This window comes from Cibotium barometz, chromosome 38 (genome assembly GCF_041138505.1).
Source record: "Cibotium barometz isolate CiBa-2024 chromosome 38, ASM4113850v1, whole genome shotgun sequence".
In the NCBI taxonomy this organism is placed as follows: Eukaryota; Viridiplantae; Streptophyta; class Polypodiopsida; order Cyatheales; family Cibotiaceae; genus Cibotium; species Cibotium barometz.
This window is the reverse complement of record NC_141083.1, coordinates 12,468,882-12,487,121: the sequence shown is the minus strand read 5'-3', so window position 1 is coordinate 12,487,121 and position 18,240 is coordinate 12,468,882. Positions and strand designations below refer to the sequence as shown.

At 36.7% G+C, this 18,240-nt stretch overlaps 1 protein-coding gene across 1 annotated transcript; it reads right to left on the bottom strand.

The window, feature by feature from the left end:
- Positions 1–13,903: 13,903 nt before the first annotated feature.
- On the bottom strand, positions 13,904–18,030 carry LOC147616359 (leucine aminopeptidase-like). The gene is made up of 4 exons (XM_086777414.1): positions 16,399–18,030; positions 15,738–15,971; positions 15,296–15,622; positions 13,904–14,774 (listed from the first exon to the last, which is right to left on the bottom strand). The coding sequence occupies exons 1-4, from the start codon at positions 17,365–17,367 to the stop codon at positions 14,481–14,483; spliced, it is 1,824 nt and encodes a 607-aa protein (XP_086633540.1). The 5' UTR covers positions 17,368–18,030; the 3' UTR covers positions 13,904–14,480.
- Between the last annotated feature and the right edge of the window lie 210 nt (positions 18,031–18,240).

Sequence of the window (18,240 nt, the reverse complement as noted above, 5' to 3'; positions counted from 1 at the left end):
GTGAATTGGGATATGAATGAATGAGATGTGATGTCATGTGAATCGGGATGTGAATGAATGATATGAGATGTGAATGGATGAGATGTGATGTGAATCGGGATGTGAATGAATGAGATGTGATGTGAAATGGATGTGATGAGATGTGATGTAAATTGGGATCGATGTGAATGGATGATATGTGATGTGAATGAATGTGATGTGATTTGATGTGAAACAGGATAGATGTGAATGAATGAGATGTGATGTGAATGGATGAGATGTGATGGGATGTGAAGTCAGGATGTGAATGATTGATGTGAATGAATGATAAGGGATGTGAATGACGGTTTTATGTCAAGAATACTGGGGAAACATTTTGATCGTGTTGTGAATGAGGTCGTGGAGACCTAGCTGATAAAGTTACAACAGCTAACGGAGAGTCAACGGAGGACATCTCGTGTAGCAAGGTCGGCCGAGTGGTGGATGAGGGACCAAGGAAGTGTCCTATGAGTGAAGCGCTAGGTGACCTACGAAGGATCCTAGAGGGTGCTGACCATACGGTGCTCGGGCTCTGGGTCGCTGAAGATACCCATAAGTACGTCGGGGAAGATATTGAATAAGGAATAAGAGTTGTTTTTTGAATTCGGGCATGGATCTGGTTGATTGACCTTGCTGCTGGTCCTCAACAGATGAGTCCATAGCTCTTTTATATGGATCTGTTGGTTGATCTTGCTGATCTTCAACGGAGATTCCATTTTGATTTTTATAAGTGAATATATTGTCGGGTACTATGAACTAGGAACAAAAAGGCCCCTGAGTGGACAAGTGGTGAGCATTTTGGTTGCCAATGATGCCATAGGTACACCGATGAAGGAATGATTGAAAATTAGAACTCAACTTGATATTTTGGAGGATTATGATCAGTGATACTATGGTTTCATTAAAAGATTGTTTTAAAGTCAGCTGAATCTGTGAAAAAGGTAATTTCATATTGGGTGTATAAGTGATGTGACTAGCTTTAAGTTTGCATGAATATTCGACTATAGGCTGGACTGATGGATCCCTAAAATGAAACTCAATTCTATTATGGTACGATAGACGAAGTAAATCGTGGATAGAAATTATTCTATGGAAAAGAATCAACGACTGTGTCTCTCAAAAAGCATTGGTCTCTATGATCTAAGTGCAAGTCTCTTCCTTGATCTGACCATGGAACCTATGAGTTCGGTCGGATCAATTCAGTTAGTTAAGGCACTTGACTATGTTACAGTAAAAATGTCCTGGAGGAATCGCCCGTGCTTTCCGGGCGAGGGAAGTTTTTCTGGGTTCGGTTTTGGAAGAACCAAGGGATTAGTCTCTTGTCCAGATATCCGTGGGGGCGAGGCCCCGAGTGAGGGACCGTGCCCCGCGCAAGAAGTGCTACTTCCACTGCTAGCACCCCAGAATTCGTTGCGTGGAGGGGACAAGGATCTTTCAGCTGGTATCAGAGAGAATTGGCTAAAGTGGATCAACCGAGAAGCCAAAAATGTCAAAATTTTATGAAGTAATAGTAAAAAGTTAGAAATATGTGATGAAATTCATACAAATTGATATTCAGACTGAAATTCATAAATTAGTAATTGGGTCTTTAGATGGAAGTACCGCAATTGCATGAAATCCCTGACTTGCTTGAGGCCTAGACATGATGGTATTTACCTTATAATTCCAAGAACCGTGACTACCCGTATATACCGAGGGTATAACCGCAACTCTTTATTGCAGTTATATCGAGGGTATAACTGCAACTCTTTATTGGCAGTATATACGAGTAAATCTAAGACCTTGAAGTTAAAAGCAAAAATGCTATCCAGATGATGAATTCCAATGTGGTTGATATGATTTTAAAACTCTGGTACATACTGATGAGTTGATTTGGATTCTGATTGAAAAATGATGATTTCTTGAATTTTGGTTGAAAAGCGATAAGCGGAGCAAAACCACAATGAGGATGAATGGGTCCGTGCGATGATGTTCGTATCTGGAATGACGATAATGACTTCAGCAAGTCACTATGAGATTAGTGGATTGTGCTGACAGATTGCTACTGTTAACACTTGACCCAGTGGATCAAGTTAAGGGATGACAAATTAAAAATCTGTATAATTGAAATTCCCATGGAGGACTATTCAGATGAAAATTTCGGTCTAATATGAACCATTATTGTGTTAAAAATATGAATGATATGATCTGAATGAATTGTTATCTGATGATGAGTTCTATATAAGGGATCTTTATCCCAGGATTCTGTTGGGTTGACCAGACTATAAGGAACCCCAGAATCAGTTGGATCTTAAGGGAAAGAGTTGTCCTCTAGTTTACGAGATGAGGACATCTCGCGTTTTTTTAAGTGGGATAGGATGTAAGATTCCTCCCTCTAGCTTTTGAGGTGTACAGGTGTAAGAACCTCCCCTTTTGATCTTATAATTATTTCCCTCTCTGAAATAAAAGAAAGATCCTCTTTTACCCTGTTTTGGCCTAGAGAGAAAATATCTAGAGAGAGGTAATCCAAAATTGAGATATTTTTGGATATAAAAATCCTCCTAGTGTCTAAAATGGTTTCCCCTGAAACAAAAATTCAAAAAGAACTTTCCAATGTGTAATTGGAATTAATTGAAAATATGTATAAAGGACCTTAGCTTAAGATTCTAGATTTTTCAAAAAAATTTGGATTATGGTCCAATTAAGGTTCTTATGGGCCAATAGGATCAATCCAAGTGTGGGGAGGAGATAAATCCAATTTATAAAAGAAAAAATCCAAAAATGAGTAAATACCCACATAAGATGAAGAGTTGACTAAGTACAAGGTTTATTAGTAAAAAACTATGAATATTACAAAAAAAATATGATATTTTGGATATAATAATACATTTTTGACACCTTGGTAAGGAGAAGGGGGTTCTTCAAGAAGACACCTATTTCACATGTGTGGAGGAGTCTTAAACTCAAAAATAAAAAGATATTTTTATCTCTCCTCTCTCCTGGATCAAACCAAATCAAAAAGGGAGCCAAACTGGTCATAATGCAGCCAAACTAAACCTGAAAAATTCTAGAAACTAGTTGGACTTGGTTAGAGGCCTCCCTCACCTATAAATAGATCCTTAGTCCTTTGTAAAAAAATATGTGAACTATACCATGCCAGTATTCTACTGAAATAATAATATTTTCTATTATCCTCCAGAAATCCTCTACAATTTGGAGAGATTGGAGCTTCTCTCTCTCTTCAACCTTCTTTGGAGTCTTCATCAACATACTAAACCAATTGATTGGTTGGGGGTCTCTCCAATGACTAAAGAATCAAGCAAAACAAGAGGTAAAGCGTGATTTTATGTTCTTTTCTTAATCTCTAATTGTTTCTTACTTCTCAACCCCTCTCAAGCTTGAGAAGTATTCAATTGAATGGCTCTTTAATGCAATTGAAGCTCTCTAATGAATTTTAGTGATTAAACACATAAAGTTTTCATTTATGCTTAAATTAAAATATTTTTTAAGCATATCTCTCTCTCCCTCCCAAAGAACGGTCATTCTTATGACCTATTCTATATTCAATTAATGCTTCATGGAAAAATTCTCTATTCACAAATCAAATTGTGAGGCTAGAGGTTTAAGAAAATGGTTTTTATACTTATATGATTGAAAAATATGGTAATATTATGGGATAAATCCATAAACTAGATTTAATGCAAAAAGATAGTTATACTATCATAATTATTTTACTATGTTTTATTCTTTTCATAAAAATTAAAAATTGCCAGTAATAGCAGCAGCGGAGCTATGACAAAATTTTTAGGAAATTGGTGCATAATTCATTCTTATGCATAGCATGAAAAGAGGACTTCCTATCATATTCTAGGATTGAAAATCCTAGGTTAAAAGAATGGTTTTTGTCACATTCAATGGAAAACTAATTTTTAAGTTTATGTGTAATTAAATAATTAAGAAATGAGAAAATTATGATAATTATATTTAATGATAAAAGAAGAATTCCTATGACAATTAAAATTTAATCATTTAGATGGGAAAAGAAAAATTCCTAGCATATTGAAATTATTGGATATTTTATTTAAATTCAAAGATAAATTTATTTTATTTATGAGAAATAATTAAATGGTAAAAGAGAAATTCTTATGACATTTGGAATTCAATCATTTAGATGAAAAAAGAGAAATTCCTAGCATATTGAAATTATTGGATATTTTATTTAAATTCAAAGATAAATTTTAGATAAATTTATTTTATTTATGATAAATGGTAAAAGAGGAATTCCTATGACATTGGAATTCAATCATTTAGATGGGAAAAGAGAAATTCCTAGCATATTGAATTAATGGGTATTTTAATTTAGATAAATTTATTTTATGAGAAAGATGATAAAGGAGGTGTGAGACCCCTCTGCCCCCTCTACGCACCGGATTCCCGGTTGCTAGCACAGCGGAAGTAGCTTTCTCTTGCGCGAGATAGGGTTTCCCACTCGGGGCCTCGCCCTCGAATGTCCGGACACGAGACTAATCTGGTGGTCATTCCAAAACCAAAACCGGAAAAATTTTCCTTGCCTGAAAAACGGGGACGATTCCACCTTCTTGATTTTCTTAACGAATTTTCTAACAGGGTCAAGAGACTAAGCTATCCTTCACCTGAATTTAACCAGATAGAGAGAAAAACTATCACTGACTTAACATGAAAAAATCAATGCTTTTTTCCTAACCAAAATCAGGCACAGCCGTTGATCTAATCATTTGAGAAATTCTTCAGGTTTTTATTTAACTACTCGAATATTAAGCGTATTCCTATTATTTCAATTTAATTATTAAAACTCCACTGATTCCAGCCTAACCCCATCCGGCCCATGGGTTCCAACCACTTGAATTGGTAGAACCAGACAATTACTCACCCACCCATAATTGAATGCCTTTCTTAACTTTTGCTTTCGAATACAGATACGCACATACTCCTCTTTAAAACTTTAACATATAAAATAATCCATTGACAAACAATTATTGGTTATTACAGATAACATAACTCAAAATTTTTATCCAGTCCCTTGTTTCTCAAAAAATAGTATCACTCTGGACTCTCTGTTAAGACCAGCTGGTCAGTAAAACGAGATCCAGTAATAGATTATAATAATCATTTCATCCATCATACATATCTTCCACGACATACGCATGGGTGTCCTAGGCACCCCGAGCCCATGCATCGCCTGGTAAGAATCCTCCAGGATCCTCCTTAGGTGTCCTGGCACTTCACTTAGGTACTGCTTCGTCGGCCCTCGTCCATCGTACCACCGAAAGCGTACCATTTTAACCGTACCGAGGCTGGTCAAGACCTGGGCAGGCTTTGCCACGTGAGCTGTTCTTTGAACACTCCTCGCCGCCAAGCAAACTTCCCTTAGAAAAACATATACCAAATGCTCCCTCCAGCATTCTGGCGTAAGATAGTCCTTTAAGAAAACAGGGTTTCTATGCAAGTTTTCAATTTGATTTTCTTTTGAATACAAGGAGTATTTCTTGAATCAGTATCCCCCCAAAACTTCTTGATCGATTCTGAATTTCATACCAGAATTCCTCGAATTCTATAACCTTGATCCACAGATCAATTCGAAGGGTCTCAAACTTAGTTTCAGATTTGGCGAGAGTTTTGAGTGTAATTTTTCTAAACTGGTCACACCTCTTCTCGAAACTGACAAAAGAGTTTGGTCTTGGTCATAGTCTGATTCAAGGTTTGAGTCGGATAAGATTTTTCTTGAACTATCTTTCTCGAAACGGTTTGATAATTTAGTTACTATTTTACTGAATTTCTTTCTTTGAATATTCACTTAACTGATTTCTAAATTAGTTATGAATTCTAATGAGGAATAAATTAATCATTTATCTGAATATTTTAATCTCGATAGATTTCTTGAATTTTCTTTTTACAATCCGTGTGAATATAAAACGATAAAAATTTCTCTCTTAGAGTATATCATTATTCATTTATCAAATACTCATAGAATTTAAACATAAAACTTAAGAGAATTCTAATTTTGATATAAAAATTCTTTATGCATCTATTTATGCATAAAAATCAACTTCAATGAGAATAATACTTTTATAATAAAAAAATCCTTTTATGCATCTATTTATGCATAAAATTAATTTTAATAAGAATAACACTTTTAAAATAAAAAGAATTTCTTTATGCATCTATTTATGCATAAAAATTAATTTTTTATAAAAATAATGCTTTTATAATTAAAAAATTCCTTTATGCATCTTTCTATGCATAAAAATTAATTTTAATAAGAAAAACACTTTCGTAATTAAAAATATTCCTTTATGCATCTTTCTATGAATAAAAATCAAATTTAATGAGAATAACACTTTTATAAAAAATTTTCATTATGCATCTTTCTATGCATAGAAATTAAATTTAATAAGAATAACACTTTTATAATAAAAAAATTTCCATTATGCATCTTTCTATGCATAAAAATTAAATTTAATAAGAATAACACTTTTATAATAAAATAATTTTTATTATGCATATTTCTATGCATAGAAATTAAATTTAATTAGAATAATAATTTTATAATAAAAAATTTTCTATTATGTATCTTTCTATGCATAAAAATTAAATTTTATAAGAATAACACTTTTATAATAAAAAAATTTCTATTATGCATCTTTCTATGCATAAAAATTAAATTTAATAAGAATAATACTTTTATAATAATAAAAATTTCATTATGCATCTTTTTATGCATAGAAATTAAATTTAATAAGAATAACACTTTTATAATAAAAAATTTTCATTATGCATCTTTCTATGCATAAAAATCAATTTTAATAAGAATAACACTTTTGTAATAAAAATTTCCTTTATGCATCTTTCTATGCATAAAAATTAAATTTTATAATTAATATCAGTGATATCCATGGATATTCATAGATGAATATGTACATGGAGTAATTAGAATATTTCTTTTAGATGCAAAAATGGTGGGAATTACTCTTTCGAAATAACATAAAAACAAACTTTCTTTTTCACAAAATTTTGAAAAATTTTACCATAACCTCCTTTGTATGGCTGACCATTTCTTATTTTTATCATTCTTTATTTAACTTAAATTAACCCAAATTAAATTTATAGAAGTCTAATCTACACAATTTTCTAAATTCAAGAGAGTAAACAATAAGAAGAGTTTAATTAATCCCTTAGTTAATCTTTCTAGGATTGAGAAAGGTTGGAATATAAAGAAGATAAGGGGGGTGGCCTTTTCATCAAGGCATAACATTTGAATTTAATTCAATCAAATACAAAACATAAAAATCAAGAAAATCATAGATTTAAAATTTATAAAAAAGTAAGAAAGTTAACTTACATGAAGCTTGTAAGCTCTTCTTTGGCTTGAGGGGGTTCTACTCTTGTTTGAAGCAAGAGTTGCCACCAATTCACTTTGAAGAGGATTAGGCCAAAAATAATTGAATTATTAAGAAATTCAATGTAGATGGCTCAGGACAAGAGTAGAGTAACAGTGCATAAACACCATTAAGCTTTTACAAAGGGGGAGGCTTCTATTTATAGGAAAAAGTGAGCCTCAAACCAAGCAAACTGATTCTAGAATTTTTCAGATCAGTTTGGTCAATTTTTGACCATTTTTTGGTCAGTTCAGCTTACTTTTTGGATCTAGTTTTGAAATAAGAGAGAGTCGAGATGAAAATATCTCATTTTATTGATTAAGAATTGGAGATAATGGTGAGAAAAAAGACACCTACTTCTTGAGGAGAGATCCCCACTCTCTGAGGTGTCAAAATTTAGTTTTTTAATTGTTTTCTTTGGTCCTTAGTCATCTTATGTGAGCATTTACTCATTTTGGGAGGGTTTTTCTTTTATTCTTCAATTGATCTCCTCCCTACATTTGGATTAATCTTATTGGTCCATAAGAACCTTAATCCAAAATTTTCAAAAAATCTGGACCCTTAGGCTAAGGTCTTTTGTGCACATATAATTTATTTCTAATGCACCTTAGGAATTTCTTTTTAAACTTCTATTTTGGGAGAATTTATTTTAATAAGAAGAGATATTTTTTCATCCAAAGATATCTAAAAATTGAATTATCTCTCTAGAATATTTTCTCTCTCTAGGCCAAAACAGGTAGAAACAAGATCTTTTATTATTCTGAAAAGGGGATTGATTACAGGAAAAGAAATTGGACATCTTAAGGGACTGGGGAGGAATATTACATCCTCTCCCACTTGAAAAACGCGAGATTTCCTCATCTCACAAACTAGGGGTAATCCCACAACAGTTCGGCTTCTTTCTCCCAGGTGGCATCTTTAGAAATTTTAAAAAAAAAAGAATAACACTTTTATAATAAAAAAATTTCATTATGCATCTTTCTATGCATAAAAATAAATTTTAATAAAAATAACACTTTTGTAATAAAAATTTTCTTTATGCATCTTTCTATGCATAAAAATCAAATTTTATAATTAATATCAGTGATATCCATGCAAATTCATAGGTGAATATGTACATGGAGTAATTAGAATATTTCTTTTAGATGCAAAAATGGTGAGAATTACTCTTTTGAAATAGCATAAAAATAAACTTTCTTTTCCACAAAATTCTGAAAAATTTTACCATAACCTCCTTTGTATGGCTGACCATTTCTCATTATAGTTTTGAAACAAGAGAGGAGAGATAAAAATATCTCATTTTATTGATTAAGAATTGAGAGTAATGATGAGAAAAAAGGTGCCTACTTCATGAGGAGAGATCCCCACTCTAAGAGGTATCAAAATTCAGTTTTTTAATTGTTTTCTTTGGTCCTTAGTCCATTCTTCATCTTATGTGAGCATTTACTCATTTTTGAGAGATTTTTCTTTTATTCTTCAATTTATCTCCTCCCTATATTTGGATTAATCTTATTAGTCCATAAGAACCTTAATCCAAGATTTTCAAAAAATCTGGACCCTTAGGCTAAGGTCTTTTGTGCACATATAATTTCTTTCTAACGCACCTTTAGAAATTTCTTTTAAACTTTTATTTCGAAAAAAATTATTTTAATAAGAAGGGATATTTTTTTATTCAAAGATATCTAAAAACTGAATTATATCTCTCTAGAATATTTTCTCTCTAGGTCAAAACAGGTAGAAACAAGATCTTTTATTATTCTGAAAAGGGGATTGATTACAAAGAAAGAAACTGGACATCTTAAGATGGCTGGGGAGGAATCTTACAAGAGGAATTTCCATAACATTGGAATGCAAATAATTAAATGCAAAAAGAAAATTTCTATGGTATTTGAGATCCATGAAATCAAATGGAAAGAAGAGGAATTTTTAGTATAATTCAATTTATAATTATTCATCAAAAGTGAAAATATGGATAGAATTGAAAATATGGGTAGAATTGATTTTTGTAAATCCCATGAATTCTTTTATTCAAAAGAGAAATATTGAATATAATTCGATTGAGAATTGAGAAGAAATATGAAAATAGTCCTCAAAAAAGAGAATCTTTATCTAAGGCAAGCAATTGGCAGAATTTTAATAAAAGTCTCATTATCGATATCAAATTAAAAAAAGCTACTAAATAAGAATAGGATGTGAAATGGATGTGCTAAGATGTAAACGGGATGCGATAAGATGTGATAAGATGGGATGTGATAAGATGTAAATGGGATGTGATAGGATGTGGTGTTATGAAAATGAATATGGATGAGATGTGAAGTAAATGGATGTGAATGTGAATGATGAGATGAGAATGAGAAGAAAGGATATGTGAAAGGATGAGATGGAAAGTAAATAGATATGAATGTGAATGATGAGATGAAAATGAGAAGAGAGGATATGTGAAAGGATGAGATGGGAAGTAAATGGATGTGGATGTGTGATGAAAATGGATGTGAATGTGTATGTGAAGAATAGATGTGGATGTGTATGTGAGAAAAATAGATGTGGATATATGTTAAAGAATGGATGTGGATGTGTATGTGAAAGAATGGATGTGGATGTATGTGAAAGAATGGATATGGATACGTATGTGAAAGAATGGATGTGAATGTGTATGTAAAAGAATGTGATGTGATGTAAAGAGATGTGATGTGACATGAATATATATGGATGTGAAGTGATAGATATGAATGTATGGATAGATGTGGGTAGTCGTACATGTGAACGATTGGATGGATGTGGATGAATGAGATGAGATGTGTATGAATGAGACATGTGGATGTGATATAATGTGGATGGGAGGATGAATGAGATATGTGGATAGATGTGATGTGATGTAATGTGAATAGAATGTATGTGATGGGATGGTGATGAGAATGAATGTGATGGATATGAATGAATATGATGTGATGGATGTGAATGGATGGAGGTGATGTGATGTGAAATGGATAGATGTGAGAATTGGTCAGAGGAACGACCATTCTTTTAGGAGGAGAGAGAGATATACATAAAAAAACATCCTAAATTAAGCATAAAGATAAACTTTTTGTGATTAATCATTAGAATTATTTAGAAAGCTTAATTTGCATTGAAAAACAATCCATTTGAAACTTCTCAAGCTTGAGAGGGATTGAGAAGTGAAAACATTAAGAATATTAGAGAAAAACCATGAAATTACATCTTACCTCTTGATTTTACTTGCTTCTCTATCTTAGAAGAAGCCCCCAACCAATCAATTGGTTAGTGTGCTGAGAGGAAAGCTCCAAGGATGGTTGAAGAGAGAGAGAGAGAAGCTCCAATCTCTCCAAAATGTAGAGGAATGAGATATGAGGTAAAATGGATATGATGTGGATCGGAGTAGATATGAATGGATGAGATGTGAATGAATGTGATGTGATGAGATGTAGATATGGGTAGATGCAAGTGGATGAGATCTGATGAGGATAAATGAAAAAAGATGTGATGAGATGAAAAATGATGTGATGTGATGAGATGAAAAATGATGTGATTGGATGAGAATGGGAGTCATAAGGTCTTTGACAAACACACAGACAAAGTATTGATGGCAGCTAATGTGTGGTAATGGCGCTAATGCTCGGCTCGATTCATGTTAGGGATCTTACCCTAACATGCCTACCTATCTGCACGTGAACACATAATAGATTTGTGTGTCTCTAGAGCAAGATTTACACCCAAAACCTCATTGTTTGAATAACCTAACACTATCCATTATGCTACTGCCTTGGAGACTTCTCTCCATAAAGAAGTGAATTCAAGACTTCAATATACAAGAGATTACAATCTTTTTTGGATTAAAGTTGGGGAAGAAAAGCCAAATGTGAAATAAATGCTTTTACAATGTGGCCAAAGTAGCACTCCATGTTGGTGGACCTTAATTATGTTAGTCCACATTGCTCAATAAACTAGATCACAAGTGATTTGGTAAGGTACAATCTCTTGGCTAGGCTCCAATAATGATGTAATTTTTCATCCCAATAGCCAATTAAGATCAAGCCTGAAAATAAACACCAAATGCTTTTAAGGATGCAAAAATTTGGTGCAATTTTGACACCATTATAAAGGTGATGAATTTCACATGTACAACCCACAATTTTGTCCATAATCTCTCATCACCTACCACCATTCACATGACTCATAACAAATTAATTTACTCAAGCCTTATCCAAAGGTCGAAACGCACACACATAACTCGGTCTGCTATTACTTACATACCATGATGCAATATCAACAGTCTTTGATTAACTTAAGGAAGGTCTCTTAAACAACACCATGGGAAATAAGCATCTTCACAATTTGCAAGGGACGAGAAAAATAAAATAATCAATGACTTTAGCATCTATTATCTTACATCCTACTTAGCCTTATCGAAAGGTCGAAACGCACATACATAACTCATTATGCTATTACTTACACTCTGAACTTCATACCATGATGCAATATCACATCTTAACAATCTCTGACGAACTATAAGGAAGGTCTCTAAACAACACCATGGAAAATAAGCATATTCACAATTTGCAAGGGGCGAGAAATCAATGTGGATCATGGGATAAGAAGCATGTACTTTTTTTTTACAAGATTTCAAAAATCATAGGAAATATTAATTATCTAGATTAACAAGGCTACAAGGGTTAGATAAAGTGATAAGAATGGCATAGCAAGGCACACGTACTATACATAACTAAAACTTAACATAATTAAAAATGGTTGGTGAGAAGGCGCATTTGTGCCCTGGAATAAGAAGCATGGTCATTGGTGACTTGATTGCAAACAAGTGTGCAGAGAGAATGGTGCATGGTCATTGGTGACGTGATTGTGGTGCAGAAAGAATGGTGCATGGTCCTTGATGACTTGATTGCAAACAAGCATGCAAAAAGAATGTTATCTTACATTGACATGACCAATCATGAGCAACTATGAGAATGCTGTCATTCGTAAGCTACTTAAGTTGATAACGACCGCGTTATTGTCACTCTTCTGCTAAGGACCTTCGCTTCTCCTTAAGTTCGAAGACCCTTTTCTCCCTTTTGATAGGGGAGATGCTCAATGTAGACCTTGATGTGACTTGCTCAAGGTAGTAGCTCTAAGGAGATCTATTTATAAACTTGCTGGAAACAATTCCTTGATCCAAATACTTATTGTGGGTCACACTACCATACAAATATAGACTATAGGCAATGTAGGCCTCGATGTGACTCTTCATGCTGATATGCATTACAAACATTAAGACAACAGAGTCACACATTCAGTCGATGTTCGTGTCCACGGTTGAAAACAAAAGACGTACAATTAATGTAGTGAAAGAGGATTGGTTTGCATGACTTCTGCCTGACTCGTGCCTCCTTTATGGAAGCCAATTGTCCATTGTTTTTCACCAAGAGGATATTACTATGAAGATTATGTAGGGGATCTAGAAGGGTCATTCGTGGGATTTCCTACAGTGATTGGCTCTTCACCAGTAGGTGTATGAATTCAACACTATGAAGATAAAGTAAAGGATCTACCAGGGTGATTGGCAGAATCTCCTATTGTAATAAGCATGAACACATCAGGTCATCTGACGCATCAGGGTCATTGGTGGGATCTCCTACGGTGATTGTCTCTTCACCAATAGGTGTATGCATTCAGGATCTACCAGGGTGATTGGCAGAATCTCCTATGGTAATTAGGACGAACACATCAGGTCATCTGACAAATGACCCGCCTATTGGGACTCTGCAAAACAAGCTAAAACATACAAGGCCACGAGAATGCATGTGTTGTTGAACACAAAGCCCACAACACCAACATAAAGCAAAATTCACCTGTCCTGTATGTTTCTTATCCATTTCCTGCACTTCCTTGTAATGACCAAAGGGTGCAAAAACTCCCCCCAAAAAAAAGGGCTATTACATTGAAAGCTAACATGGAAGAGAACAAACAAACAGGGCAACATAAAAATTCGCACAATGCTATCCCATCAAACCACACCTTCTTGGGCCTAAGCAAATGACACTAGGGATTGTAAACTACTACACACTGCAAAGCAAGCCAAAATATACAAGGCCACGAGAATGCATATGTTGCTGGGAAAAAAGCCCACAACATCAATACGCATTAGTTCAAAAGCAAGATTCACCTCTCCTGTATGTTTCTTATCCATTTCCTGCCTGTACACTTCCTTGTAATGACCAAAGGTTGCAAAAACTCCCCCAAAAAAGGGCTATTACATGGAAAGCTAATGTGGGAGAGAACAGGGCGACATAAAGTTTCGCACAATGCTATCCCATCAAGCCACACCTTCTTGGGCCTCAGCAAATGACACTAGGGATTGTAAACTACTACACGCTGCAAAGCAAGCCCAAATATACAAGGCCACAAGAATGCATATGTTGTTGGGAAAAAAGCCCACAACACCAACATTAGGCATTAGTTCAAAAGCAAGATTCCTAGCAAAATAGTGTTATAAGTCACCTCCACTATATATATACCTAGATGAATCCAAGAACATGCCCAAATTCACCTTTCAGGAATGTGCTTCTTATACACTCATGGTAGTTAACCCACAAGACTATATCAACTCCATTATGCGTAGTTTGGACTAGATACTACTACATCCCCACTAACATCATCAGTGCCCAATAGTGGGTGTATAACTCTGTATCAAGATATGCTCGCACCTCCACTGTATGTTTCTTATCCATTTCCTGCATGTACACTTCCTTGTCATGACCAAAAGGGTGTAAAAACTCCCCCAAAAAAAGGGCTATTACATTGAATGCTTCCTATTTCATGCATATAAGTTAGCAGGGATTGGCACCAAGTGAACTTAAAAGTTTGCAACTGTTCAAGAAGCTGTGAAGCTGTGATTTTATACCAAAATCCCACCCAAAAAAACCCTCACAAAACTATCATCCCTCAAAACTCCTTGAAAACAAGGTCAGGGGAGACGAGTCAGCCCTCACTTCAGCAGAGCCAGGGATGGGAGGGAGGGGGCTGTTTCAGTCTGTTAAAGGTTTGATAACTGCCTTACTGATCAAACTTTTGCAGCAAGCCCTGTACAACAGATTGGGCAATGGGATGATACTTAGGCCTTGCATCTGCAAAAACATGTCTGGCAAGCTCCTTAGCTTCGGGTGAGCTTTGAAGCAGTCCAGAATATAATGGTCGTAAGTACTTCATCCTCCCGACTGCATGCAGAGCATTCTCAATTGCTGGAAAGCAAGGCTCATAACCAGAGAACGCAGCTATTGTCAAGAAAGCAACCTTAATCTCCCAGTCATGATTCTCGGAGAAATGGAATCTTTCATTGAGCTCTGATATCTGCACAAAAGAAAACATGAGGTCAAGGTTATCGCTGTCTTTCCTAGCTAAGAAAGCAATTGGGCAGTCAATTATACACAATTCATGAAAATGGCAGTAATGTTTGGTGAAAAGGAATCTCAAATTTGTCTCTTTGTGTCTTCACCTCTGAAAGCGAGCATCCCCCGAGTAAGCAAGCACACAAGAACGTGTGTGTGTGAGTGTGTGTGCAAGCGAGCATCCACCAGCAAGCATGTGTGCATGCATGCATGGGCGTGCGCATGTGTGGGGTGTGTGTGGGTGAGTGTGTGTGTGTGTGGGTGAGTGTGTGTGTGTGTGTGTGTGAGAGAGAGAGAGAGAGAGAGAGATGAGTATTTTAATGGCATACCTAAACCAGCAAACCACATATAATCCACCAAAGAGCAGGGAATGGGACTTGAACCAAAGATCGCTTGAATATAAGAGCCCAATGTGTGAACCAGTACACTGGCACTCTACACACACACACACACACACACATACACAAACACACGAGCACTAACCTGTTCTGCTTGCAGCTTTTTTGGCAAGCTCTCTAAATAAATTTGCCACTCCAAGGCTTGCCACGATACACTATCCTCCTCACTTATCCTTTGACCTGAATTAAACCCCTCTGCGAGGGTCAGAACCCTTTGAAGAATAGCTGACGTGGGCTCAATAGCATCAGGAGGTATTCCAGGCTGATAGACCCACACATCCAAGTCAATTTTCTCCTCTATACCAAGGAAGTGCTCCTTCAAAAAGCTTATAAAAGTTTCTGTGTTGATAGAGGTGAATCGAAATGTAGATATGTATGTCTTCAAAAAGTCATCAAATGCAGCCCGGCCGACCTAAACACAACAATGGTATCAAGCTTTAGCTCTAAGTTGCACGCGGGCCATTGTAACCGAACTTTAGCTCTAAACAGAAAATTCACAAAAAAGATAATAGAGTTGCTTTGTGTACCTCTGCTTCCAGACGCCAAAGGAAGTGAAAGCCCTTCTCATAAGGCACTTGAGAATAGATTTCATCTGGGTCCACCCCTTCTTGGTTTGTCTTTAGCTTCGTAAACTCGGGCCTGTCTTTAAACCTCTCCATCTCCTCTTTCAACCCACTCCATCCCAGCCCAATGTGCAGACAAGCACGCTCTTTGCCCTCCAATGCTTCAATAATTCTCCGCTCAGCATAAGTGGTAAAGCCCTGGTACCTTACTGAAATTAGTATACTGTCCGTCACATGAAAGGCCTAGATTGCTCTCACTCTAACCACACACCTACTGGTGAAGCCTTAAGACATTGTTGTTGCTCACGAAAGCCTCTAGACTAAGACTAGTGCCCATGCAACACTTAGCAAATCAAAAGATGGCCAAGATTGCCCATCTTTTGATGGCAGGTGTGTCTCTGCTGATGGGGAGGGGTAGTTCTGTAACCAGCCTACTAATCTCACATTTGGGCAAAACAGCCCACTAGCAAATACAGATATAAATCAGCTTTACACACTATGCTTAGGAGATTCTCCGTGCTGACAAAAAGCCCACATGCCACATATACTAACCTACCTCACCTAGCTGGGATTCCAATTTGAGTATTCTACATACTAAACATCAATAACATGCGATGCTACTTACCTCATTTAGCCAGAAATCATCGTTCGTGGAATTGCTGATGAGATTGCCAGTCCAACTGTGAGCAAGCTCATGTGCTACCACCTGCACCCCACTTTTGTCCCCAACAATGACTGTAGGGGTCAAGAAAACCATTCTTGGATTCTCCATCCCTCCATACGGAAAACTGGGCGGCATCACAAGAAGATCAAACCTCTCCCATTCATAGGGTCCAAAGAGGGTCTCTCCTTGTTGCACCATAGCCTCTGTCCCTGCAAACTCATTGGCCGCAGCCTGCAATTCACAAGGCTCAGCATAAACCCTGGACCTAGGACTCAAATCAGCACAAGCAATGTCTCCTGCAGCCATGGCAAAGAGGTAAGGAGGGATAGACTGTTCCATGGTAAAATATTCAACTATGCGGCCATCCATGAGCCATCTGCTGTCATCACAGGCACCATTAGCTTCCCCTGCGGAGGGTGCGCTTCGTCCGACATGTGCAGCAGACATGACCACCTTCATCTCTTTGGGAATATTGACTTTGGCCAAGTACTGAATGCGAGCAGCCGGTGTGTCCTGGCATGGGAAGATGGAGCGAGCATGAATGGCTTGGCATTGTGTGAAGATGTAGGGCAGCTTTTTGCCTGCGGTTTGAGGGGGGTCAAGCCATTGCAAGGCAGAGGCAGAGGGGTCTGTGGTGAAGGTGATGGTGAAGGAAGAGTGGTTGGAGAGTGAGACACGGAGCAGAGAGCCTTTGATTGGTTGTGGCTTGTCGAGTGCGAAGGGGAGGGGGTCGTTGCAGGGGTCAAAGACAGAGGAGACATGGAGAGTTCGGGTGTCGAGATAAAATTCACCAGAGTGAGGGTGAGAGAGGTGAATGGTAGAGGAACCCAAGATGGTTTTAGAGTCAAAATCCAGAAAAAAGGCTAGCTCAATGCGTTTGGAAAGGGGGTGGGCGGAGTCTGCAAATGAATGGGGGTCTAGAGGAGCCATGGCTATTGAAGATAAACACTTAAACTATGTTAACTTCTGCTTCAATATGCTGTTAATCTCCTTCTACTTCTCTTCTGGGGAGGATCAAGCTTCCATAGCGATGGTGTACGGCCAATCTTTTGTTAAACTTCCCTCCATAGTTGTAGATTAATCGAGCAACTTAAGCTACACACACGCACGCACGCACGCCCACAACCGAACACCCCTTTCTCTCTGCTAAGCTCACCCTGGCTATGGGGTACGACCAAATCTGCCCACTGACCATGAAACCCCCTCCACCAAACAATTTTCAGCTTGCTTTTGCAGCTTTCTTCTTCTACTGCTGCTGCTTCTTTCCCTGCTGCTGCTTTAAAGCTTTCATGGCATGATGCAGAGTTGCAAACAATGTACCTGGGTGAGTATTTTTATATGCATGGGCCAAGGGCCGTTTGGCTTGATAGGACCCTGAGCCTATCCACTCCTCAAACCGATTACAAGCAAACCTCGCACCGCTTGTCAAAGCGAAAAGGAACCGAAAAAGCTAGCGCCCACCACACAAGTGACAACACACACAGATCCTCTATCTGCCTTCCTCTTATGTACATATGTATGTATGTGCCATAGGTATATCCATCGATTGACATTAACACATACCTAGCCTATGCTGTATGCACAAGTAACGCCTTAACGGATAGATCTCCCTTTCATCTTTGCTTTTGACGGTTACATACTCCATTGGCCGTGCTAACTTTCTCTCAAAAAGGATAGGAAGGAGAACATCCCACATTTCATTGAGTTTTCGTTTCACATTTGCCCCCTTCCACACTAAACATCTGAGTAATTTCATTGAGCTTTTGTTTCACATTCACCATGCTCTAGAAAAAGAGCCCCTTG